A 23,816-nucleotide genomic window follows, 5' to 3' on the forward strand; every position below is an offset into this window, starting at 1 on the left:
AACTCACAAAGCTGCCCCCGTTGGGCTCCATGTTGACCTGGCTAATGCTACCCAGCACCATAAAGAGATCCACAACAATGCTCTCTCTCTCCGCAGTCACGTTCGTCTCAATCTCAGGGTTACTAGAAGCCGCCTTCATAACAAGACTATCCAGACCAATTGAACCAAGAGCAGGAGAGCCTATCTCAGAATTGACCTTCATGTTGTAAGCTTCTTGAAGATTGCAGTACTTGTCGACAAACCACGAACGAGTGCCGAGTTGACTGAGGTAGATGTTGGCCTTTTGGATCTCGAACTGGATACGGCGGCGCTCCTCGAAGACTTGGGGTAGCCCAGATGTGTCTATTCCATTAGACGACAGATCAGACATGTTGAAGTTGGAAGGGGCGTAGAGACTAGGATCTCCGAACTCGCCTGGTTGAGAACCTGGTTGTAGTTGGAGGTCAGGAGGGATCTCATTCATCACCTGCTTCACATTACGGAGGCAGTTGTCCAGCAGGCTCTTCTGGCGAGTCCAGTCAAATACTTCATCAATGCCATAGGCTAACTCCATAGTGGAGAGCGGGGTCACGGTTTGGTAGATCCGGACATTGATATTGAAGCCAACTAGCTTCGAAAGCTTTCCTGCTGGTTGAGGCTCTATGTGGCTGGCATGGATGTATTCATCATCTACCTCCAATGGGAATGGAGGGTATGGGCAGTTTGACGTTGGTGGTGGAATTGATAGCTCGGCGTACTGGGCACCAAGTTGTCGAATAGAACTATGGATAGATATTAGCGGATTTCGAGGAAAGCAAAGGGCGAGACTTACACCACCCCGACGAACATCACCCAAAAGACTCTGCGGCCAATCTCTTGTCTAATGTAATCAACGGGAGCAGATGGCTCAATAAAAGGTTGATCATTAGTAGCGAAATTAAGCGGCATACCTCCAACACCACTTCGGAGACCGTTATCGTTCACCTTGTTGTCGTTCACCTTGTGGGCACCCAAGACTCGAATAATGGTCAAGGTCTCACCAAAGTAAAGACGGGAGAGCTTCCACTTAAAGGTGTATGCAGCAGCCAAGCCGAGAAAATAGCTGGTAGCAGCATCGTGAACCGACAAGTCGTTGTCCAAGTAGCCCGGTCCACGCGCAGAGACAGCGACCTTGTGGCAACGCTCCACCAAGTCCACCGAGCTGGGAAATAGGTGCTCTCGGCCCTCGGCCTTCAGGTGCAGTCGGGGCTTGCGCGGGAATGACGCAACAAGAACACCGACCATGGAAGCCAGTAAAGCAAGGAATTTGGGATTACGGACGTCCTCTCGATCCTTAAAGGCATTTCTGAATGAAGGCTCGTGGGGGAAGGGGCAGAGTGGGTGGATGTATGTAAAGAAGTCGTCGACCAGCAACTGCAAGGTTGAGATGGGACAGATGGCCTGCGCACTGAGCGTAGGGCTTGAGGCAAAGTGAGCGAGGGTCGCAGCCACATTGCTGGGTGAGCTAGGAGACGAGAAGCTGCCCGAAGGCGACTCGAGTCTGACCTTCTTCTTGATGGCTTCGGCATGGCGGTTAGGGGGACCTCTGCGTCGACTTGGGCGCTTGAAGGTACAGGGAATGTCCAGTGCAGCACAGGCTCGGCACGGGATACCGGACTCATCGCACTAGGGTTTAGAAGGCGTCAGTCAGCATTGTTTGTTCACTATCGCGTCGGGTCGCGTCGCGTCGCGTCGGGTTGAGTTGAGTTGAGTTGAGTTGGATTGAGTTGGATTGGAGATCACGATGACAGGCCGTTCGTTGACTTACCTTCACCTTACGGATGCTGCAGGAATCGCAAGCCTTCCGTAAGCGAATCTTGACTCCACCCCCATCACTGATGTTGCCGTTGGCGTTGGCGTTGCCGTTGGAGGTCGGAGTATTTTGCATGGGCATCATCTGGCCGGACATAGGGACGGGGGATTGGGATTGTTGCTGCATATCACCGCCATGGCCATTGTGTCCCGGGTGGTTATGGTTGTGGTTGCTGCCGCTGCCGTTGCCATAGGGGTTATTCATCTGGGCGGCGATAGGAGAGTCGTATTGGTACGGTAGCTGCTGTTGTTGATATTGTTGCTGCTGCTGCTGAGGGGGGAGGCCATGGTGACCGTGCGACAGACCGTGCGACAGACCCTGATCGCTGCCATTGTGACTGCTGTCGATACTGCCGGGGGATGGTGCATGGTGAGCCTGCAGTTGTTGCGGGTGATGAGGATGAGGATGGGAGAGAGACTGAGGGTGAGATTGGGGATGCGATTGAGGATGCGATTGCGCATGATGATGTTGATGTGGGTGTGGGTGTGGGTGGTGAGCATACGAACTACCTGCATTGTTCTGGTAACCCGACATCCTGTGGATCTTGATTATTATTATTGGTTGCGCCGGAGAGTTGTCGGTTGAATCGTGGTGTTGTGGTCGGCACAAGGGAATGGGAGGGGAACGAAACGTTAGACGGGTGGGACGGTCGGGAGGGGATGGATGTACTTCGGTGGAGAGTGGTGGCGAGATAAGTCGGGAAGGCGGTGGGGTGGCAGAAAAACTCCCACTAGCTGCAACGTGACGGCGCTAGACTCGACTTGGCCCGTCACCTGACGTGGTACCGAGGACGGCGAGGCTGCGGGGAAACATTTTACCGTCAGCTTTCTTCAGTCGAAGCCGAAGCCGAGATACATCCATACATACGTACCGGCGTGTATGTATATGCTCCAGGTATAAGAGTCTGGGTGCGCCCAAGGTCTATTCAGCCTTGTTCTTCTTTTTTTCCTTGTTCGTCTTCGTTCTTGTCCGTGCTTTCGTTCTCGTCTCGTCCGATCTGGTCTGCGCAGCTCGGGGATGATGACCGGGCAGACAGACAGAAAGATGGTGGGTGAAAGAAGAAGGCAGGGAAAGAAAAGGAACCGCACGCAAAGAAGGTCAAGGTCAAGCGAGACTTAAGTGATCGCCGGTAAATGAACTGACTCGACCCGACTTGATTCACCCTTGGAGCCAAGGACAACAACTCGACTTTGTATTGCAATCTCGAGGTCGAGAAGGCGATGATCGATGATGATCGGTGATGCGATCGCGGTCGCGGTCGCCGTCGCGCTTACAATTGCGGTTGCGACTTTCTTTTCTTTCTCGGCGCAGGGCACGCAGATAGACGGGTCGGGATTGTTGGCTTGATTTGACTGGACTTGACTGGAATTTGCTCGACTCGACTTTGCTTGCGTCTGTTCGTCTGTTCGTCTATTTGTCTATTCGTTCGTTCGTCCTCCTTTTCAATCGTTTGTAGTAGGTATCCTCTGCTTTGGCTCTTCTTCTTCTCCTTCTTCTTCCTCCTTCACCGGCTTTTGCTCTTCTGGATCCGTCCCTCGTTGCGTGTTCTTGTCGTCCTTCAGTCATGCGTCGTGCATATTTATGTCCCTCAAAGCACATTCAAATACATGATAAGCTCTTCCTCCCTCATTCCTACTCGTGCGAGCCGAGTGGAGTGACTTAATACTCCCCCCAACATGCCCTCTATCGCTTTCCCCGGTTCATCTCGGCGCTATTACTGAGCGGATATCGACCAGGACCAGGGGATGATTGCGTTGGTCCCTGGATCTTGTTCTGTGGCTCAGTGAGACAGAAATGAGGACCTCTGTGTGGCGCAAAGTCAGCAGCACTTGCTTGCTTAGAAGCTGGCAGGGGGAGCCGTTTGACAGTTTGATAGCGTAGAGTACGTGCTCTGCAGTAGCTTGCGCTCCTCTTGAATCGCTACCTATCTATATCTCTCTCTGGTCATGTACCATTGTCTTCATTTGGCAAGCTGTAATTTATCCCCAACTGAGGTTCTTTGGGGACAGCCTAGCTCGAGACCAGATAGATGATACACAGTTGTACATCATGGACGAACGAACGAAGGGGCTCGAGACGGGGCTATTGCTGTCACACGGTCCCTATCAGCGAATGATATGGTGGCGCTTGTAGGTGAAAATTCGTGCCCCAAGCACGAGTGTCATGATACAAGTACATGCCACAGTCTATCCCTATCGCATTCTCTCGCAGGCCATACCCTTCTCTTTCCTCTCCTCCCCGAGATCAATTTGACTTTCTCACACTCCCCAATACCCAGAGAATACTCCGAAGCATCAGACGTACCAAATAATATGGACCCGAGGCTTTCGATCAACACTGTACCTTGCCCCAAAAGCCAATGAATGGTGCTGCTGCTGCTGCTGCTTTGCTGAGGCTGGGCTCTGAGCTCTGCGCTCTGCGCTTGGACCAGGGACCACGAATATGATGCACGTCGTGGAAAAGGCTGGCAGGGATGAATGGATGGATGATGGATTTAGACTCTACGCGCTGCATGACAAGCAAGCGAGCTGGATAGGCTAAAAGGCGGCTGTCATCCCGAATGGAGACAAGCGAGTCAGTGCCGTTCGGACCCTGGTTGGGACGGGGAACGGGGATGCCGAGCAGGGGAAGTTTTGGATACAGTGCCGTGCAGTTGTAGTCAGTGCATGCGTACAGGACTGCCCTATGACGCTGTTTACTTTCAATATTTTTTTCCCCATCAGGACTCACCAAGTTTCGTTTTCCAAAGCTACTGATACCATTTCTTCTACAGTAGTACCGTACCGTACTGTACCCCCAGAAACTCTTTTTATCATCCACCTTTTTGCAGAGCAGTCAAGCAACCCTCAGAATCTGGATATGCTTTTCTCCACGCCTACCCAAACTCTCTCTTTTCACTTTTCACTACTGTACTCTGTTATAACCTCTGCCACGTACCGCGCCGTGCTGTCTACCAAGCCTATACCCATGACTAGGAGCAGGACTAAGAGTCTAAGACCATGGCGCCCTTCCGTTTTGCTTCTGGAAGGATCACTCCCACGGCCATCCACACGAAACCGTTATCCAAGTGGCTTCCTCTCCTCCAAGACTCAAACCCAGAATAGAGTCGAGTGGAGCAGCAGAATATGATACACACAAATTACCCATCTACATACATCAATACATGCATAGATACATGCGGTATGTCTAGAAACTAGCAGCGAGTTTCCATCGATCGATCGATCCATCCCGTCGTCCTCTCCCCTCCTCCTCTCCTTGTATATGCACACACATATATACACATGAGTACACATGAGTACCAATACCAATACCGCATAAACCATCCCAAGTGGCGCACTGGGCTGTTGACTCCATAAGATCTACGCACAAACTAGATTCTACGTAGTACGTAGTAGATCCTAGATCAATTGGCCCTTTGCGCCGTCAACGCACTGATCAACTAGGAAACAAAGATTAAACGTTATTGGCAGCCCCGCGCGTTACTTTGGATGGTACGTAGTATATACTACTACGGTACGGTATACGTACGGTACTGTACAGTAGCAGGACCGGTATCTATCCGCATCCACATCCACATCCGTACCCGCTCCCGGCTGGGCTGGGCTGGGCTGGACTGGGCTGGGCTCGGCTCGGCTCGGCTCGGCTCGTCTCGTCTCGGCTCGGCTCGGCTCTCCGCTCTGCCTTCCGCCCTCCGCCCTCCCGCCTTGTCCGCGATTGACACTTGCCAGGATATACTTTCGTACTAGTTGTACGAAGTAGTAGTAGTAGCAGTACGTAGTATATATCTCAACATCATATAGGCAGTGCGCAACGAAGCGATTCCACTCGAGCTCGGCTCATCTCGGCCCGGTCCAGGCCTGCCCTGGTGCAAGTACTCCTCCGGCAGCTGTCTTGCGTCATCACCTCACCTGACCTTGACCTGACACCCAAAATCCACCTCGCTCATTTTTATCGTTCACATCCATGTCAACTCAAAACAAAACAAAACAAAACAAAACCAGTCCAATCCAACCCAATCCAATTCAAGCCAATTCAAGCTCATCTATCGTTTACATTCATTTCTCCATCTACTCAGTCCCCATCCCGATTTGGTAAATCCATATAACCAACCAACAAATCAACCCACTTCCCATTCACCCAACCACCCACAGGCCACCCACTCACCGCAGTCTGCGGACTCGGTTCTAGAAAGCGAGAGGGAAAAAACCTACCTTGGATCCGGGATTAGGTTAATCCGTCGATCCATCGCTCCTCTTTCCTTTCCTCTCCTTTCCTCTCCTCTCCTCCCCTTTACCCAACGATAGAGGGATTTAAACAAGGTGGGAGTTCTAACTAAATTATATAAACTAAATTAAATCAAATTGAACACTTGTCGTATCATCTCACCGACGGTTACTCAAACGTGTTGACTACATCCTACAATCATTTGCTTGTAGCTAGAATCGATCGATTGATTCGGCACGGCACGGTACGGGGATAGGTACGGAAATGGCGACAAAGGTTGGGACACGTGGTTTTGATTTTTATTTTGATCTTGATGTCGAGACGGAGAGACGGAGAAGGCCGATTGGTGAGGTGGGGTAAGGGGAGGTGGAAGGAGGATGTGATTTTTCTCTGTTGTGTTGAGTTTGTTATGTTATGTTATTCCGTGTTGTGTTTGTGTGAAGATGAGGGAAGGGAGTGGATGGATGGATGGATGACTGAATGACTCGATGACTGAGTGACCAAACGACTGAATGAACACGTGCTATTTTTATTGCTTTTGGATAGACGCTCGTAGATGGACAGATAAGACAGACAGACAGACAGACAAGCATAGAGGTGGATACCAGATGCACAAATGCGTACCCAGTGCATCAACGCCTGAATGAAATAAATAGGATACACACATACGTAGTACGGTACAGTACTACGTAGGTACCCGCTGCGATCTACCGGTAGGTACCAACCCAGCCCCCGACCCCCAACGCGAGAGGAACGGACGCGAAAGAAGACGACGAAGCGAGCCCAAGACCAGAAAAGATGTGACCAAGTGAGCACGTAAGCAAATAAACGAGGCCGACCGAGGAAGTAAGCTTAGCAAGGAAAATGATCCTGCCTCGCCCGTCTCATCTTACTCGTCTGCGGTAATTATGCTAGGTACTGTAGGCGCTACAGGAGACTAAAGCGCTTGGGTGTTTGTGTGGTTACCACCGTACTTACGTATGTCGTGTGGCGTACCTGCAGCAGCAGCTTCCAGCTAGGGCGAAGAGGGAAATGCAGAAGAAGATACCTATGTAGGTAGCGTACCTAAGTCGCTAAAGTAGATACCTAGGGAATCTTGGAATCTCCGGATGTTGACTAGCGTGCGAGACGACTTCGCTCTTTTGCTTCTCTCTCCTCCTTTCCCTGGCCCTTTCCCAGATGTGGAGAGATTTCTGGACTTTTTTTTTAGGAGAGGGGGGGGGGGGGGGGGGGGGGGGGGGCGGTGGGGAATTGGTGAAACCTCATTCTGATTCTCATTGTCCTTTCACATCGATCCCCACCCCCCAATATATATATGTATATATATAATTATATATACACCACGCAACTAACACAACGATTCTAGCATCTACACACCCTACGCATCATCCCATCGCAACCGGCATAACAAACAGCCTTCGTCCGACCTCCACCCTCCCGGCACGAGAAAAAGCCTAGAAGCGAAAGATCCCTCCCGACAACCAAACAACACGTACAACCACAGCCCCGGAAGGACAGGTGCCGATCGCAGTATCAGTTGAACAGGTGCGAAGCAGGATATATGCGCGTCCATCTCCATCCACCCTACAGTATTGCATGTCGGCGGTGGTGCCGCCGAGCCTACCCGCAGCTGCGTTGTGTACATACCGAGGGTGAGGGTGAGGGTGAGGGAGAGGGACCGTCGCTTTCTGAAAGGGGCCTAGACAGTTTGGTTGGTTTGATCCTTCTCGGATCCTGGCGTGCGGGAGATGTTGCGCGGTGGAGCGGCGTGACGATGGAGGGTGGTTTGGTGATGGACTCTGGTAGGTTTATATATATATACACACACACATATACATATACATACATATACATATATAACAAGGGGTTAGTTACTTACTCATTGCTAGCGACGAGCTACATCTAGGTATTCATAGTTGCGAGAGCGTTGAAGAACGCAGCTAGTATGGGTCAATATTGATTCTCATTGGAGCGCGAGAGATCGAAAAGGGAAAGAAGGATAAAAAAAAAAAAAAAAAAAGTTGAAAAGTAATAATAAAAATTAAATGTTAGAGATTCGACTTCTTACGACTACATCGCGAAGCCACATGGCAGAGTTGTTCGATCGTGCAACGTCGGTCCACTGTGCTACTGCATCGAAAGTAGGTAGATCTTGCGAAGGGGGGTTCGGAGCTATAACCCGGGATTTATCGACTGGGAGCGCCCGGACGGATGGAAGAGAGACTGTTTCCCTTCGTTGGTCTCGCGCCAGAAACCAGAAAAGCTGCACAGTCTAAGAGTGACTCCGCCTATCGCTATCAAGCCGTAGAGCTCAAGAGCAAACGTATACCGAGTAAGAGGCCGAGGGGCACGGTGCTGTAGATCCTGTCCTCGAAGGCGCCCTCAATGCTCTAAGCCATGTCCTCGCTCACCACCAGCACCAACACCTCCTCTTCCGCACCCAGAGCAGCCAGCTGCTGCTTATCCTCCTGAGCGGCCCTACACACGACCTTCTCGAGTCTCTCAGTCCCCTTCTCCAAGTCCGGCCCGTGCTCGAGCTCGCCCTGAGCACCACCGTCCGCTTCCGCCCGAGCCCACTTCTCCGCCTCCTGATCAACCAGATGGTCGATCCACGCATCCACGTACCCGAGATCCCACCGCCAGCCCGCCGACTGCGCCGCCACCACCCACACGACCAGCACCCACTCGAGCCACCTGCCCCGGCACTCGGCCAGGCCGCAGCCCTCGCCGTGGTGCCACAGCGCCAGCGCGTCCGCGACGGCGCGGCCCGTGTGCTGGAAGACGGACGAGCCGGTCATGAACACCCAGAACTTCTTCTTGGGCCACGTCGCGCGCCGGCAGACCTTGAGGAAGACGCCGAGGAAGGCCGGGAAGAGGAGCGGGATGAAGGGCGAGATGAGGAGCGCGACGAGGTGCGCGAGCGGCGAGAGGTAGGGGAGGTAGATGATGTCGAGCGCCAGGAAGCTCAGGAGCATGGTGCTGCCTACGAAGGCGAGCGTGCCGAGGTGGGCGAGGATGAGGCTGGTCTTGCTGGGCCTGGGGGTGGCCATGATGGCGGGGATAGGTAAAGAGGGGTTTCGCAAGGGATGGTGTGGTTTGTCTTGATACGAGAGAGGGAGATGGAGGGAAGAGACACAGAGAGATGTTGTGGTGTGCAAGAAAAAATAAAACGTTGACTGAGTTGTCGTTTGCAAGTCGAAGGAGTCGAAGCAGTTGGGGAGGGCCCCAGATGAATAACAAGAAGGCAGAACGCATGAGCCTCTGGGCTTGGGCCTCTGCTTGGGCTTGGGCCTGGGGCTGATTTCACATATGGTACAACAATTGTAACAACGCAAACCGGCTTTTGCATCAGAACGATAAAGAATCGATAAACAAACAACAAATGTATAATACAAACAGATCAATATTCCTCTTTTACTTTCAACCCCTTTTCAAAAGTAGGTGAGATAAGATACAGAAGAAGGTATCATGGCCATTCGCGGACAGGCCCAGTTGAAGCCGGCATCATGCCGTCTTCGACTCGGAGCGGATCCCAAACGAAAGTCGAAACCACTATAAAGACGCCCTGAAACTACAAGGACGAAGCTCGGCTTGATATCTTGTCAAGAGCAATAATGAAAGAGGTTCAAAAAAGTTGGCTACACACTCTTTTCTATTCAAGAGTGTGATAGATGATAGAATACAGAAATAACCCACTGGATATATATCATGGCTACACGATCTCAGATCCAGCAAACAACCAGCCTGCCATGCTCGCTAGTCCTTGGGCGTCCATCTCTCGTCCTATAGAAACCCACGAAAAGATATTGTGTGCTGGAATCTATAAATGATCGTCTCCATCTGTTCAATCAGCACAGGGCGAGGGGTATCATGATCCAGATTCCTATATCTCACAGCCCGAGTCCCGTTTCTTGCTCGCCCACTTGACGAGCATGTACTCCAGCCGCGCCTTCTCAACAGGTTTAGCGAGATAATCGTCCATGCCCGCATCATAGCACTTCTCTCTATCTCCCTGGATTGCAGATGCTGTCATGGCAATGACCGGGATATCCCTCAGGTACCCTCTTCCTCGCCTTTTCAGCGTCTTCCCAGCAAGCCTCGTCTCATCGCAAATCCTCTCCCGTCTTTCCTTACTCCCCACGTCTCTAGCCTCGGACTCTGAGGGAATTTCTGGAATACCGATGTCTATAACATTGGCGCTCCTTGCCGCCGGGTCGGGTTCCGGCGTACTGTCGCCTACTTCTTCGTCCCAGTCTCTTGCGTATTCAGCTGCGGTGCGGAGGATGCGCGTTGCTTCGTAGCCGTCCATGACGGGCATTTGGACGTCCATTAGGATGATGGCCGGGCGCGGTCGTAAGCGGGATGGCGAGAGAAGATAGGAGAGTGCTTCGCGGCCGTTCCATACGGCTGTTACTGTGAAGCCGAGTTGACGAATATTCTTGATGGCGATTGTTTGGTTAATTGCGCTGTTGGGCAGAATTTTGTTAGAAGAGCTGAGATGTAGATCTGTGATATAAGAGTTTAAAAAACAGAAATGAGGATGAAAAACAGACGTACTTGTCTTCTACCACAAGAACATGAAACCGGCTTCTTTGCTCGGGGTTGAGATTTGCAAGTTTTATGTTCCGTGTGTTGTCGGCAGATGCGTGTCGCGAACTGGAGCTCATAGTTGGCGGTTGGTAACTTGAAGTTACACTGCTAGAAATTTGCTGGTTGAGGAGATCCTGATTGATAGATCGGTGACTTAATGGATCTGCCCAGGAGGGAGACCTCATAGAGGGTACGGACCGGGGTTTCGGGTTGGACGGCGGCGAAGAAGTGTCTAACTGTGGGTCGCCGTGCCAACAGGACACTTGGAGAGGAATAGTGAATTTGGCTTTACTTCCTACACCGGGAGTAGATTCGAGCTCGATTGATCCTTTCATCAAGTTTGCAAGCTGTTGCTTGTCAGTTCCCTCTATGTGCGTAACAGTTAGACTTAGCTTACGTTTCTCGATATCGTCAACCCAAGGCCAGTACCACCATACAATCGAGCGGTAGATGAATCGCCTTGGTTGAATGGTATGAACAACTTGTCAAGAACTTTCTTCTCAATTCCGATACCCGTATCTTCAATAATAAATTGCACTTTCACCGTATCCTCGCCAGACTCGAGGTAAACCAGGGTAGACGTCACCGTGAGCTTGACTGCCCCCTGTTTAGTGAACTTCAGCGCGTTCGTCAAGAGATTGGACAGAACTTGTCTGATTCGTCCAGGATCCCCCAGAACCTCTAGCTTCTCGTCCATGGAATTTTCATAAACAAATCCAATCCCCTTCTGAGAGGCAAACATGCCCAGGAGCTTGCATAACTCGCCGACAACCGAGGATGGATAAAAGGGCACCCTCTCGATATCGAGTCGTCCACTTTCAATCTTTGAAAAATCGAGAATGTCGTTGACGATGGTCAGCAGCGCTTTGGCGGAAAGATGAATGCTGTTGACGTATTCTCGCTGTTCTGGTGTCAAAGTAGGGTCGTCGCCCAGTAGCCTTCGTCAAATTAGCACTGGATTCTTCTAGTTCTTATCAAGTGAGGGCTATCTTCGGACATGTCTTCGGGGCCATGTCTTCGGGGCCGGACGCAAAAATGCTGTAGTAGGCTATACATACTCGACCATTCCGATTACACCCTGTGAACTTGTTAACGCTGGAAATCGCATAACAGATTACAAGACTCACTGCTGTAGGAGTTCTCATCTCGTGGGACATCTGTCAAATTAGCAGAACTCCGTCGCTCCGGAAAGACGAGCCTTACATTTGCCAGAAACCGACTCTTCATCTCATTCGAGTCCTTGGCAGCCTGTTCTTCAATCATCAACCTGTTATTTTCCAGCTCCAAAGCGACTCGCTGTTTCATATCGGTCACATCTATGCTGAGTCCCAGGACACCTTTAATTTCTGGTTTCAAAGCGCCATCGACAGCGTTATGTTCGAGATCTGCCACCATACGAGTGCGGAAAACCTTTGAGCCAATCCTGTCTTCTGACTGAGCAACGCCGACTTTCCCGGCCAAAATATCAAGCAGGTTCTTCTCGTAACCTTTGGCAAGTTAGCCACCATTTGCAAAGACAGATGATATCACTGACCTGGAATGCCTCCTTCTTGTGATTTCTGGGCAACATCAATGGCGTCCAGACCGAGCATAGAAGATTTGTTGCTAGGGTCATACATGTCGGTCTCAGAGCCCCAAAGCATACCGCCTTCCGCCATAGTTACGATCTTGTTATTATCTATTGAGAAGAGGTTGACTTCGGCATGAGCAAGTACCGTTAGCATCTGGAGCTTGTTCCTGGCCGCTTCGATCCTTGCCATGACGAGGTCATGAATATCGGTACTCGTACCATACCATTTCAGAATCTTGCCGTCTGCACCCCGGAGTGGACAGGCACGAGTGAGCATCCACCTGTAAGCCCCATCGTGGCGTCGATAGCGCACTTCTTTATCGCATTCGCCACCACAGGCCCGATGGAAACCCCAAGATTCCATCAGGTTGGGCAAATCATCTGGATGAATGGCCTGGTGGAATCCTTTGCCGATCGATTCTTCTTCGGTGAGGCCGGTGAACTCATACCACTATAGCTGTCAGCAAATCCCGGGTGTATACACTTACACCTAGTCTTACCCTGTTTGAGAAGTAGTCGGCTTGCCCATCGGTTTTCGTCGTCCAGACCAGGTGGGGCATGATATTGCAGATCGTCTCATGACTACCCAAGCGTCGTTGTTGCTGATCGAGTAGAAAGTCCGAATACTCTTGAAGCTCTCTGCACCAACAGAGCCCGCCCAAGAATTCTCCCGTGTCTTCATCGTAAAGGCATTCTCCATCAACACTTGTAACAATCCGTTCCCCCGTAACGTCATGTATGAAACCGCATCTATAATTTGAAAATGGCGCTTTCGCCCGCACCAATTTTAGACCTATAGACACGGGAGGTCAGTAATTGCCTTCGGGAGCACACAATATTGTCTGTCGCCAAACGCGTACCTGGAAACTCGGTGTGGTCCAATCGTCTTGTGAAATTCTCGTCCCAAATTTCCAAACGTGTTCTTAAAGTCGCATCGCAACCCTCGGGCCCGCCCATTACGGAACCCATTACCTCGCGGCCCTTGGTGTTCGTAAGGTAGAATTCCTCGTCCACCGTCAAGATGAAGCCGGCAACATTATGGCTGTCGAATACTGCCTTCTTGATTTGCAGGGTGTTTCTCGCCGGTTCAGGAGAATCTTTGCTTACTCCAGCTGGTATCCTCGGGATCCGATCAGACGAAGAGGTCCCCTGGTTACTATCCTGGTTCAGCCCTCTCTCGGTGTATACAGAGCGTTCGAATGATAAGATGAAGTGGGTTCCACTCTCGAATATCAAAGTCGAAACCAGAATCCGGAACTGTTTCTCCCCGCAGGTTGTAGTTGGATCTGTGACCACGGCATCAACACCATGCACTGGGCCGTCGTTCCCCTCAGAGACGGCCTGTTCCTGCGCCGACACAAGCCTGTCCAGTACCGCATTCCATATTCTGTTGTAAAGCAACCTGATACCTATCTCTGCCGGTCCAGAACCTAGTATCTCTTTCCCCGGCGACTGTATAATTTCGCGGGAGCCCAGTATTCGCTCTGCAGCTCGATTTGCAAAGACGGCGGTTCGTTCAGGCGACAAGACAAGTACCGGAATTGGAAGACTTCGGAGAACCGCGAATTGCAGGTCCATAGTGGAATATAAGCTCGAATGCCTCCTTCCGGAATGCAAATGCTGGAGTGTTGAAGTCTAACGTCGCGTTGGTTCAGCTCGTTCTGTTATGCCTTACGGTAGGATGCGCCAAGCATACAGTCGTAGACTTCAGATCCTCCGAATCTTCCATTTTTAGCCCTCCAGGCTCTGCCGTCTCCATGGTAGTCGTCGCAGACATCTGGATGTTTCGGTGGCAGTGACAATATTGCAAATCGGGAGCCCAGCAGCCCGGCAGCCCAGAAGCTCAGCTAATCGATATAGCAGCTGTGGTTTTGCGTGCGTCTCTCCCGGGAATCTGCGACCACCAGGCAAGGCAGAGCAAGCCCGGAGTATAGTGATCCCACACGATCGATCAGCATGGTGGTGACGATATGACCAGCAGCCGTTGGACTCCTCCCAGTGTTCTCGGCTGTTTGAGCAACGATGCGCATACCTGTTGGGGCAAAGTGAGGAGGAGGCTGCTGTCTGTACTGGAGTCGTTACGGGCGTCACAGTGCGTGGGTCAGACCCGACCCTGGAGCATGATGTCAACGGGGAAGATCGATATTCGTGAACCTGGAAGCCTGGAAGCGGAAAAGAAGGGTTGCTGATCTGACTATAGATATAGATATAGATGTATATATAGATGTAGACATAGATATAGATATATCTATCTATCTATCTATCTACCAATATACACATACATATACATCTGTTGACTTTGGCTGACCATCGTGTTTCTACAATATTGAGTATCTTGCCCCTGCAGCCGCATCTCCTTGTTCCAGCTGCAGTACCGGTATCGGTATCGTCAATCTGCGTGATCACGTTACTAGCAATGGGATTTAAACCGATTTCATCGGTGTCCAGGTCACTTTGTTTTGCACATTCCGCCTCTCACTGCCGGCTCGAATACAAGCGCATCAAATTCCACATGTACCTTGTGCCGAGGATGTGATCAGCGGTCGTCCTGCGTTGACTCCGATGCTTCATGTAAGGACAACTCAGCGCCCCAGGATTGTGAGACATGGGCTCAAAGATGACAACTTCTTCAGCAACCCACAGCACCTGAAAAGCCACTAACCTACCGGTACCGGTACCGGTAGCTGAACGCAGTAAGTAAAGAAAGACCCAGATCTCATATTAGCCGAGCCGAACCGAGCCGAATTCGCCCCCTTTTCCGTATTATTACCCAAAACACGTTAAGCGAAGATGGTTCATTGCATTGGCCTCTACGGAGTATCGTATCGTATCTCGACTGAAGAACATGACCCTTCATTGATGCGGTGCGACTCCATAATACGATGCGATGTATGCAGGGCTGTATAAGCTCCGCCATTCCAACGTCTCCGCCATTCCAACGTCTGCTGCCTTTCGTGGAAAGAGACGACGGACTTGTCCCGGGCTGCAAGAATGAGCAGAGTTTTCAGGCAATATTTTTCACGCATAGTACCTATCGCATTTGGTCCAAAGCCATTAGCTTCCTTTGCTATACACACTGTCATTCCAAACCAGGGCCAAGCTCATAGGAAGTACAGGAGAAACTCCAATCCGGAAAAATGCAGCGATTTCTTCACCAAGCTGAAGCTGGATCCACGACGGGTGCCAGAATCTAGTGCAGTTGCTGGCTTCATCATGCTGACCTGGACAACGGAAGCCGTGTATTGGGGATTTCAATCAACCCATGCCTAAATTGCTTATCTGCTGCAGCCGGCGGCGAGGGCTGGTCGATATGTTATAGCTATCGGAACCGGGTACCTGTACGCCGAAGGGCCATTCGTTTGTCGGTGAGTATTTTCGGAGTATGCGAATCTGTCTAACTGGGTGCGGCCAACGCAGCTCAATTTCGTCCCGTTGAGCGGGCTGCTGACGATGAGTATCGAACTCCGTAGGTCGCCATGCACGCAGCCCAAGCAGTCACTTTCCGACGATTCCATTCAAGAGTCAATGTTTAGATACATTTTTGACATCTACTTGTCCTGTTCTTCAAAGAGATCCTTCGATAGCATTGTTTCTAGCGCCGATGGAAAATCAAGGATTCTGCATTCCACCCACAATCTTGAAAACTCCGCTGCGGTACTATATAACCCATGTCAAAGTCAAAGTCAAGGGCCGCATAGTCGCATAGTGTTTGCCCCCTCTTTGCTGCATCGCGAGTGAAGCCTCTCCACTCTCAAATGCGGCATCGCGGCCAAGCTGCGTCCAGTTTTCCAACGGTTTCCCAGCGAATGGGGGTTGCCTGGCTATCTTCTCGATCTCTCAGACCCGATCCTCGTACACCAATTGAAGAATCAACAAGAAATACAGCTAGATCATTGGTAGAGTCGAAATTTACAGCAGGTGGAGAATTGGGCCGAGGGGCCACTAGATTTTCTCGAGGTCGATAGGGTCCATTAAGAGGATCCTGGTATAGTTCTGTCAGTCCCTCAACTTTCTGTACCTCCCCAGTGCTACTTTTCACAGAGTTCTTCTGAAGTCCAACTCATAATGGCGTCTACAGATGAAAAATCAGCCATCTTTGAGGCTTCGCCTATTAAGGGACCAGAAGCTGAAGGACAGGGGAAGGGTCCTCACATGCCTGGCGTCGAAGACGGCGATGAGAGATTGCTGAACAAAATTGGGTACACCCAGGTAATACTGGCCAGAGCATATTGATTGTGTCACCCAACTCACCATTCACAGGACCTCAGTCGCCACTTCACAAAATGGTCAACACTTTCCTACGCCATCTCCATCCTTGGAGTTCTTGGATCCGTACCTGCGACATTCGGTAGTCCACTAGCCCTAGGGGGTCCAGCATCCTCAGTATGGGCTTGGCTCTTTGGATCTCTCATGGCTTCGTGCATCTCGTCGTCGGGCATGTAACACACTCTCGCTTGTTACCCGAATTCTAACATATGTAGTTGCCGAACTTGTCTCGGCCTATCCCACTGCTGGAGGGATGTATTTTGTCACCCGTAACGTTGTGCCCCCTAAGCATGCCGCATTATGGTCTTGGATAATCGGATGGTGCAATCTCTTGGGCCAAACATCCGGAGTGGCCAGTGTGGGTTACACAGTTTCTCAGATGATACTCGCAGCAGCAAGCATGAACTCTGGGCTCGATGGAGACACATATGCATACTCGCCGTAGGTGTCCATCAAAAATTCACGACCTCGTGCTCATTCCTCTAGAACCCCCCTCCAAATCGTGCTCTTATCCATCGCCCTTCTCGCTATATTCGGCATCATCTGCTCTCTCACAACACACGCTCTGCACTCAATCATTATATGGTTTGCACCGATTAACATCATTGCGTCCGTGACTATATGTATTGCTCTACTCATCCTTACACCCAATAAACAGTCTGCTTCGTGGGTCTTCGGCCATTTTACCAATGGTTCGGGCTGGGGAACAGGCTTCTCCTTTCTCCTCAGTTTCCTCTCAGTTGCATGGACAATGACCGACTACGATGGCACGTCACACATGTCAGAAGAGACACACGATGCGGCAATTCGTGGACCACAAGCTATCAGGCACGCAGGTTCGTCGATCCCGACCTTGTTTTGTTCGCTAGCGAGGAATAAGCGAGAAACACCTCTGGTGAAGTGCAAAAAGTCCATGCTAATACGAACCCAGTCACAATCTCCGGCGTGGTCGGCTGGATGCTAACCGTCACCTTCTGCTTCTGCATCCCGGATCTCGACGCCATGATTTCCACGCCCACGGGGCTCCCCGCAGCCCAAATCTTCCTCAATGCGGGCGGGCGCCAAGGCGGAACCACCATGTGGTTCTTCGTGATCCTTGTGCAGTTCTTCACCGGCTGCTCGGCCATGCTCGCCGACACGCGCATGGCCTACGCCTTCGCCCGCGATGGCGCCCTCCCCTTCTCCGCATTCTTCGCACGCGTCAACGGCCAGACCGGCACGCCCCTCCACGCCGTCTGGCTGATCGTCGCCTTCGCCTCCTGCCTGAACCTCATCGGCATCGGCAGCACGCAGACCATCGTTGCCATCTTCAACATCACGGCGCCCGCGCTTGACCTCTCCTACGCGGCCGTCATCTTCGCGCGCATCGTCTACGAGTACCTCCAGCTCATCACCTTCGTGCCGGGCCCGTTCTCGCTCGGCCGCATGCAGAAGCCGTATAACGTGGTGGCCATCGTGTGGGTGTGTTTCATCAGCGTGGTGCTGATGTTCCCCACCACCAGGCCGGTGACGCCGACGAATATGAACTATGCTGTGGTGGTGGCGTTGGGTATTGCGACGTTCAGCCTGGGGTGGTGGTGGGCTGGAGCGAGGAAGACGTATACGGGACCCAAGACGCGGGATCTCCTCCCGGGCGAGCGGAGTGGGAATGGGGATGGGAGCTTAGATGAGGAGGTGGGGGGTAGCAAAGGGCTGAAAGAAGACTCATGAGGAGGTGCTGGGGTCTGCTTTTACGGAGAAAGACCCGGTGTTGGCATTCTGCTGCCTTGGAGATGCTGTGTTTGGGATTTTAATATGATAACACAACCTGTCGTGCACGTACACGTGGGTGACTAGACTCTAATTTGCGAGGCCTGCTATCTATAGATCATACAACAGCAGTCCTTGGTCACAAGCTCTCGATACCCTCGCCTACTGATCTGCATTCGTGACCCAGTTAGTGCACAGCGGAACAGGAACCCAAAAAAATTCGCTATTGCGTGATTCAGTTACGGAAAAGCTCGCAAACTAAGAACAACAGGTCCGAAACTCTTCTTATCCCGAGTGAAGACGAGCGAGATCACGGAAGAAGTCAAGGTAACGAGGAAGCAACTGTGGTATTGCTTCCTCGCTAGCTTGACTTCCGGACTAGCTCCCTCGCTCTGCTCTCGCCCGTAGATATTGTCCGCTCCATCTCAAAGCCCTCCCCCAGAACCGGCGAAACATCATCGACAACACAGAACGCCGCCAGACCCAATTCCAAGCTCAACTTCCTCAAAACACAAACATCAGCAAAAAAAGAAAAAAAAAAGCCGCATGGATATCCACACTCATATACATGCATCCATCCATGCACCCCCACACTGCAAGGAGGGCCCCCCCAAAACAGATCACTGCGGCGGCGCATCCTCTGCCTTCCACAACCAGACCACAGGCTGCCCGTTCTTATGCAGGTTCCCATTCCGGTTGCTCCGCCAGCCGAGATCGCCCACGCTCTTTTTCATCAGGTCCTTGTTCGCCATGGAGACGGTCAGGCCCTTGGCCCAGCCGCCGTTGCCCTTCTCGGAGACCTCGAAGACGGTGTCGGTGCGGCCGTTGCCCTCGGTGCAGCCGATCTTGCCGAGGAACTCCTTCAGGTTCATCGAGACGGGCACGTAGAACTTGGTGTGCGGCAGCGGGCTGTGCGGGCCCGGGAGCAGCGAGCTGCCGAGCTGCCACGGCTTGGTGGCCACGGACAGGATGTGGATGATGGTGTGCTCCGAGGGGAAGATGTAGTTGTAGCCTGGGGGAAGGCCGACGCCGCCGGTGGGGCTGTTGGGCCCGAAGTGGTTGCGCAGGTTGATACCGGGGAAGCCGCCGTCGCTGATGGGGGGTGGCGCTGCGTAGGTGGCACTGTAAGGAGGGTATGCTTGGGGGCCGGGCCAGGCGCTGAGGATTTGCTGTTGGAAGGGTGGAAATTGTGAGGGAGGGGGGAGGTAGGCCATGGGACGGGGTTGTGGCATGCCGGGGTAGGCTGTACCATAGAAGTTGGGAGGGAGAGGCCCGATATCGTAACCGTGGGCGGGATTGTGACCGCGTCCTGCCATTAGGGCGACTTGGGGGTAGGAACGTACGGGATTAGATGGTTGGAGCTGAAGAGCTTGGAGCGGTGTCGAGAGTTGCCCTCGTGATTGAGAGGGTTGACTGGGAGGGGAAGCAGGAGGTGGTGGTCCTGGATCGATACCGTGACTGGTGCTGTATCCTTGACGTCCAGCAGATAGCGACTGGACTTGGTAAATGTAGAAGATGCGCTCACCGAAGCTAGAGTACACAGCGATGGAGAGGAAGCGGACGAGTTGGACAGAGCTGAGGGGGTCTTGGAGGAGGGCGTGTTTGAAGACAATCCTGGATATACCAGCAGGCAGCGAGCGGGTGTAGGTGTGCTCTTGGACCTGGGGCTCAGGGGAAGCCAGCTTGTGTGGCTTTGAACTTGTTAACCTGGAAGTCAGTAGACAAGAATGTTTACATGAGTAGATGAAGTTTGGGTCAAACAGGCGTTTGAAGAGTAGAAAAGTTGAGTGGCTGTTGTGGAAGAAATGAAAAATCAACTGTGGGTGGAGACGCCTGGTCTTAAGTAGGGAGGAATGGATGAAGCATGAATCATACTCGTAGATAGAGTGTGGTATTTTAAAGCCGTGATTCACGATATCGCAGTGCTTGTTAAAAGGGAGGCTCGCTTGAGCTCGGCCAACGACTGCACAGTCAAATTGGCGAAGAATGACTGACTCGAGTCCCATAGTGCCATCAAAATAAACTGTTCTGTGCCTTGAAAAAAGCGTTGGCTGAATCACAATACTCGCTGAGACTAGCTGGGCTCAAGTCATGCCAGTAAGTGTGAGTCGTGGCTTCAAGCCCTCTGCGGCGAAGCAAATTTCGTAGAGGAATGAACATGACAAAGGAAAAATGCGAAGAGCAGACGAGAGAAAGCGATCGTGCGTCAATCAAGTCATTGCGTTCCATACATACACTAATGGTACACATCGCTCCCATGCAAATATCATTCGAACTGACAAGTGGAAAAATCGAAGTCCACCCTCACTTGACCACAGCCAAACCCTGATAGATCATGCTCTTGACAGCGTAGAAAGAGCTTCCATATCCAGTAGCTAGCCCGATGCTTTCCACTTCGATCCTTCCCGTGCCAGTTTTGCGCACGATGACTGTTGAATCGATCAACAAGGTACCCTCTCCCTTGAACTCAGCCGTATGACTTGCAGCCAGCATAAGTTTTCGCAGGTCTGGAAGACGCAGATCACCGACCTGGAGAGGCTGTGCTACTGATCTTGTTGCTGAAGCCATATTTGAAGGGAGGACATCCAGCGTGGGGAGCTCTGTTTCTGCAGAAGATGCAGAAACAAGATCCTTCTTTGTATCGTCTGATTCTTCCTCGTCACCCTCCCTCAGTAGCTTCTGCTTTTTATTACTACTTTCATCATCCGGATTGAGAGCGTCGGCAATAGTCTCCAGGCGAGCAGTGACAGTCGCAATCCTCAGATCCTTGACCTTTTGCCAAGTCAACTGTTTGACTAGCGCGCTTGTCAGTCTGACAGCCCAAGCGTTGGTATCCACGCTGGCATCGACAATGGTTCCAATCTCTGGAGTGTAAACATCGATTGTAGACTCTGACTTAAGCAATTTCCGGCAGTCACCTGCAAGAGCAAGAGTTTCGTCCTTCATTCCACCCACCAAAATTAGCTTCCGAGGTTGGATAAGGGGTAGCAGCATCTGCAAGCTTCGCTTATCGTGCAGACCGGCAAAATCCACGAACGCTATTCTGACGTTGAGGGTCAGATTCTCACTGGTGAAGACCACTTTGGCAGGCGAAGATTCGGCTAACAGGTCGCCGCTATCCTCGTCGTCCTCTGATTGCTGGTCCTCGGGACCAGGCGATATTTCTCCAGCTTCAGGGGAGTCGCGCTGGTTGCGATTCTTCTGTTTTCTCTTGTTGAACTCATTTACGATGAGATGGCCGTTCGATGAATGTTCTTCCCATTTCCGCTTCTTCCCTAAAGTGTCGCGGGTATCATGTTTGTTAGGCTGATTGCGCATATCTTGGCCATTAACCTCGTCTCTCTCCTCTGCTCTCAAAAAATCTTCCGGCCGAATCAACTCTCCAAAGTCGTCTACCCTTTTCCGCCGGACGGCTAAGGGAAACATCTTCTCGCGACCTTTCTTCCCCCGCACGTCATAATCATACACGTCCTTCTTCCGAAGCAGGACATTGATCCCGAGGTCTTCATCACTCATTCCAATCTTTTTCCGACTCGCCTGACCGATTGCCGATATATTCAAAGACTTTCCTTGCTGTTCTGTTTCAGAGTCTTCAGAGTCCGACGACGAGTCCGAGGAGGCATCATCAACGACATCAGCTGAGTTCTCGAGTGATGTAGCTCCTCCCGACTGCAAAGTTGTTTGAAGTTGACGTTGGGTAGCTAGCCATTGCTGGTATACGCTCAAATCATTTCCTTCTAATGCCAAACGCTTGGCTTCTCTAATGGCAACAGACTTCGCTCCACTGTTAACTCGATCCAGAACGAGCCCGGACTTGGTTTCTTCTGAAACAACGCTCTCTCTATCTTCCCACCAAGACCATAGCGTCTTTGCTAGACTTGAGGTTGCCTCGCCCTGCGGCTTTGCCATCTTTTCGGTGAGAATAATCAGGTTTCGAGTGTCATCCGCGACAGCCTTCAAGATATCCCGTGAAAAGCCCCACTCAAGAGAGGCATCGCTTGCAAGTATAACTTTACCTATCGACCTTCCATGACGGTCTATATCCGTCTGACCCATGATCCGGTCAATCTGCCCCTTGCGCTCCAGTAGCCGCAAGTGTTTAAAATCGAAGGGACCCCCGTCAGAACTACCCTTCGCATCCCCTGCAGCTTTAGAACCGGTTTCCTTTTGGTTTATTCCAGCATTGGCCTCGAACTCTCGAATGATCGCATCGTCCATCCATTCCAACATACTTCTGGCATATCGCATTGTCGCTCCGATATTCCTGCTCGCAAGGTAAAGTTTTGCCCCTCGCAGGTGGCTATCCTCATCCTTAGACTCCGTCCGCCAGACATGCTCCAAGAGATACGCTAGTTCCAAGACTCGAGCACTGGAATCAGTCGGTATGAGAACTATTCCTCCTTGGCTGACCGACGTCTTGATCATTTCCAAAAGAAGCTCATCCCGCTTTGCTCTCCCACCAGGCAGAGCGTGTCTCTCCCCTCCGCGGCTACTGCATATCAAAGCTGTGGGCTTGCGCAATTGCTCAATAACTTCCGCACCTCCGGCCCCAGCTCCTCCCAACCAGGCAGCACCAGCCAGGACGTTTTCTCGAGCTTGGTTCCAGTCGACTGCGTAAACGATGGATTCCAAGCCATGCTGAATATGCCATATCGTCCCTCCTAGGGTATGCCCCGCGTTGTAGGCTGTTATTGCAAGACCGTTGAGAGGCGGAGAAAAGGGCGACGGTAACGGCTGATGGGGTTGAGAGTATTTCAACGGGTGGATGAGAGCGAAATATGATGCTATCTCTTCGCTGGTGGGTGGTTGGAGAAGGATGTTGGCATCTTGATTGGCTGATATTGTTTGTGAATAGGCATATGATGCCTCAGAGAGAGCAGAATGAGGGATGATTGTCGCGGATAGAGGGGTTGAGGCGTAGATATTTTGTACAAGAGTTCGGCCTAGGGATATAACAGGGAGAGTCGCATACACCGGTATTCGGCTGAACAAGGGAAAGTGCTTGCAGCAATGGGCGAAAGCCGCAATGTGGGAAACCGTCGCGTGTGTAAGAAGGATAATCGAGAGAGTTGGAACTTGCCTAGAAGGTGTTGTTAGCAGATCAACAAGACGAAGGGCAGAGCTGGGCGGATTCGACAAAGAGCGTGGGTAGATTGAGGTGAAATGGCTGAATATATCTTCATTGTTGACTGATGTACAAAGGTTTGCTGTTGACTGCGCCCTCCCCAGTCATAAGTGATCCCCGAAAAGAAAGCTCGACCTACTTCTCAAGCTCCTTCAGCTTAGCCACATCGAATGTCTCGTCCCAGCCCACGTCTATGAGGACTTTGACCCCTCCATCGAGCTCCAGTATTGACTGTGAGGCCGACGACTCGGATTGCGCGCCCAGCAGTGAGCAGAACGTGAACATCGTGTCCAAGGATCCCTTCTAGATCAACACATTTGTTAGTCCCATTTCCAATGTCGCTTGGTATTAATCGAAGTATCTGCAGCAGACAGGAATTTTGTTGAATGCTGTCGTTAACCGGGAGGTCGAGGCTGAAAAGAAGTTGCTAGGTATTCAAGGATAAGCATGATCGCGACTCT

The 23,816-nt window shown here is 51.5% G+C and overlaps 5 protein-coding genes across 5 annotated transcripts in view; 1 reads left to right on the forward strand and 4 right to left on the reverse strand.

The window, feature by feature from the left end:
• The window catches only part of L3040_008681 (uncharacterized protein), a gene marked incomplete at both ends in the record, with an annotated part of 2,821 nt that extends 456 nt beyond the window's left edge, over positions 1 to 2,365 (reverse strand). Inside the window, 4 exons of the mRNA XM_066157158.1 lie at positions 8 to 761; positions 812 to 1,644; positions 1,787 to 2,180; positions 2,334 to 2,365. Of these exons, the coding sequence (XP_066010419.1) occupies positions 8 to 761; positions 812 to 1,644; positions 1,787 to 2,180; positions 2,334 to 2,365 (2,013 nt within the window). The remainder of the gene's footprint in view (positions 1 to 7; positions 762 to 811; positions 1,645 to 1,786; positions 2,181 to 2,333) is intronic.
• A 6,080-nt stretch (positions 2,366 to 8,445) lies between these two features.
• Positions 8,446 to 9,105, reverse strand: L3040_008682 (uncharacterized protein; the record flags this gene model as incomplete). The annotated part of the gene is made up of 1 exon (XM_007290887.2): positions 8,446 to 9,105. The coding sequence occupies one exon, from the start codon at positions 9,103 to 9,105 to the stop codon at positions 8,446 to 8,448; it is 660 nt and encodes a 219-aa protein (XP_007290949.2).
• Positions 9,106 to 9,938: 833 nt separating this feature from the next.
• On the reverse strand, positions 9,939 to 13,992 carry L3040_008683 (uncharacterized protein; the record flags this gene model as incomplete). Its single annotated transcript, XM_007290886.1, has 10 exons — positions 9,939 to 10,521; positions 10,613 to 10,992; positions 11,043 to 11,583; positions 11,704 to 11,723; positions 11,773 to 11,802; positions 11,849 to 12,132; positions 12,180 to 12,666; positions 12,716 to 13,008; positions 13,076 to 13,850; positions 13,912 to 13,992. 10 exons carry the CDS (start codon positions 13,990 to 13,992, stop codon positions 9,939 to 9,941), a joined length of 3,474 nt encoding a protein of 1,157 aa, XP_007290948.1.
• A 2,288-nt stretch (positions 13,993 to 16,280) lies between these two features.
• On the forward strand, positions 16,281 to 18,191 carry L3040_008684 (uncharacterized protein; the record flags this gene model as incomplete). Its single annotated transcript, XM_066157159.1, has 5 exons — positions 16,281 to 16,424; positions 16,476 to 16,650; positions 16,697 to 16,922; positions 16,968 to 17,317; positions 17,413 to 18,191. The coding sequence occupies 5 exons, from the start codon at positions 16,281 to 16,283 to the stop codon at positions 18,189 to 18,191; spliced, it is 1,674 nt and encodes a 557-aa protein (XP_066010420.1).
• Positions 18,192 to 18,850: 659 nt separating this feature from the next.
• On the reverse strand, positions 18,851 to 23,640 carry L3040_008685 (uncharacterized protein; the record flags this gene model as incomplete). Its single annotated transcript, XM_066157160.1, has 3 exons — positions 18,851 to 19,937; positions 20,539 to 23,310; positions 23,495 to 23,640. The coding sequence occupies 3 exons, from the start codon at positions 23,638 to 23,640 to the stop codon at positions 18,851 to 18,853; spliced, it is 4,005 nt and encodes a 1,334-aa protein (XP_066010421.1).
• Between the last annotated feature and the right edge of the window lie 176 nt (positions 23,641 to 23,816).

This window comes from Drepanopeziza brunnea, assembly GCF_022702325.1.
Source record: "Drepanopeziza brunnea f. sp. 'multigermtubi' strain 214-2 chromosome Unknown ctg16, whole genome shotgun sequence".
Taxonomy (NCBI): domain Eukaryota; kingdom Fungi; phylum Ascomycota; class Leotiomycetes; order Helotiales; family Drepanopezizaceae; genus Drepanopeziza; species Drepanopeziza brunnea.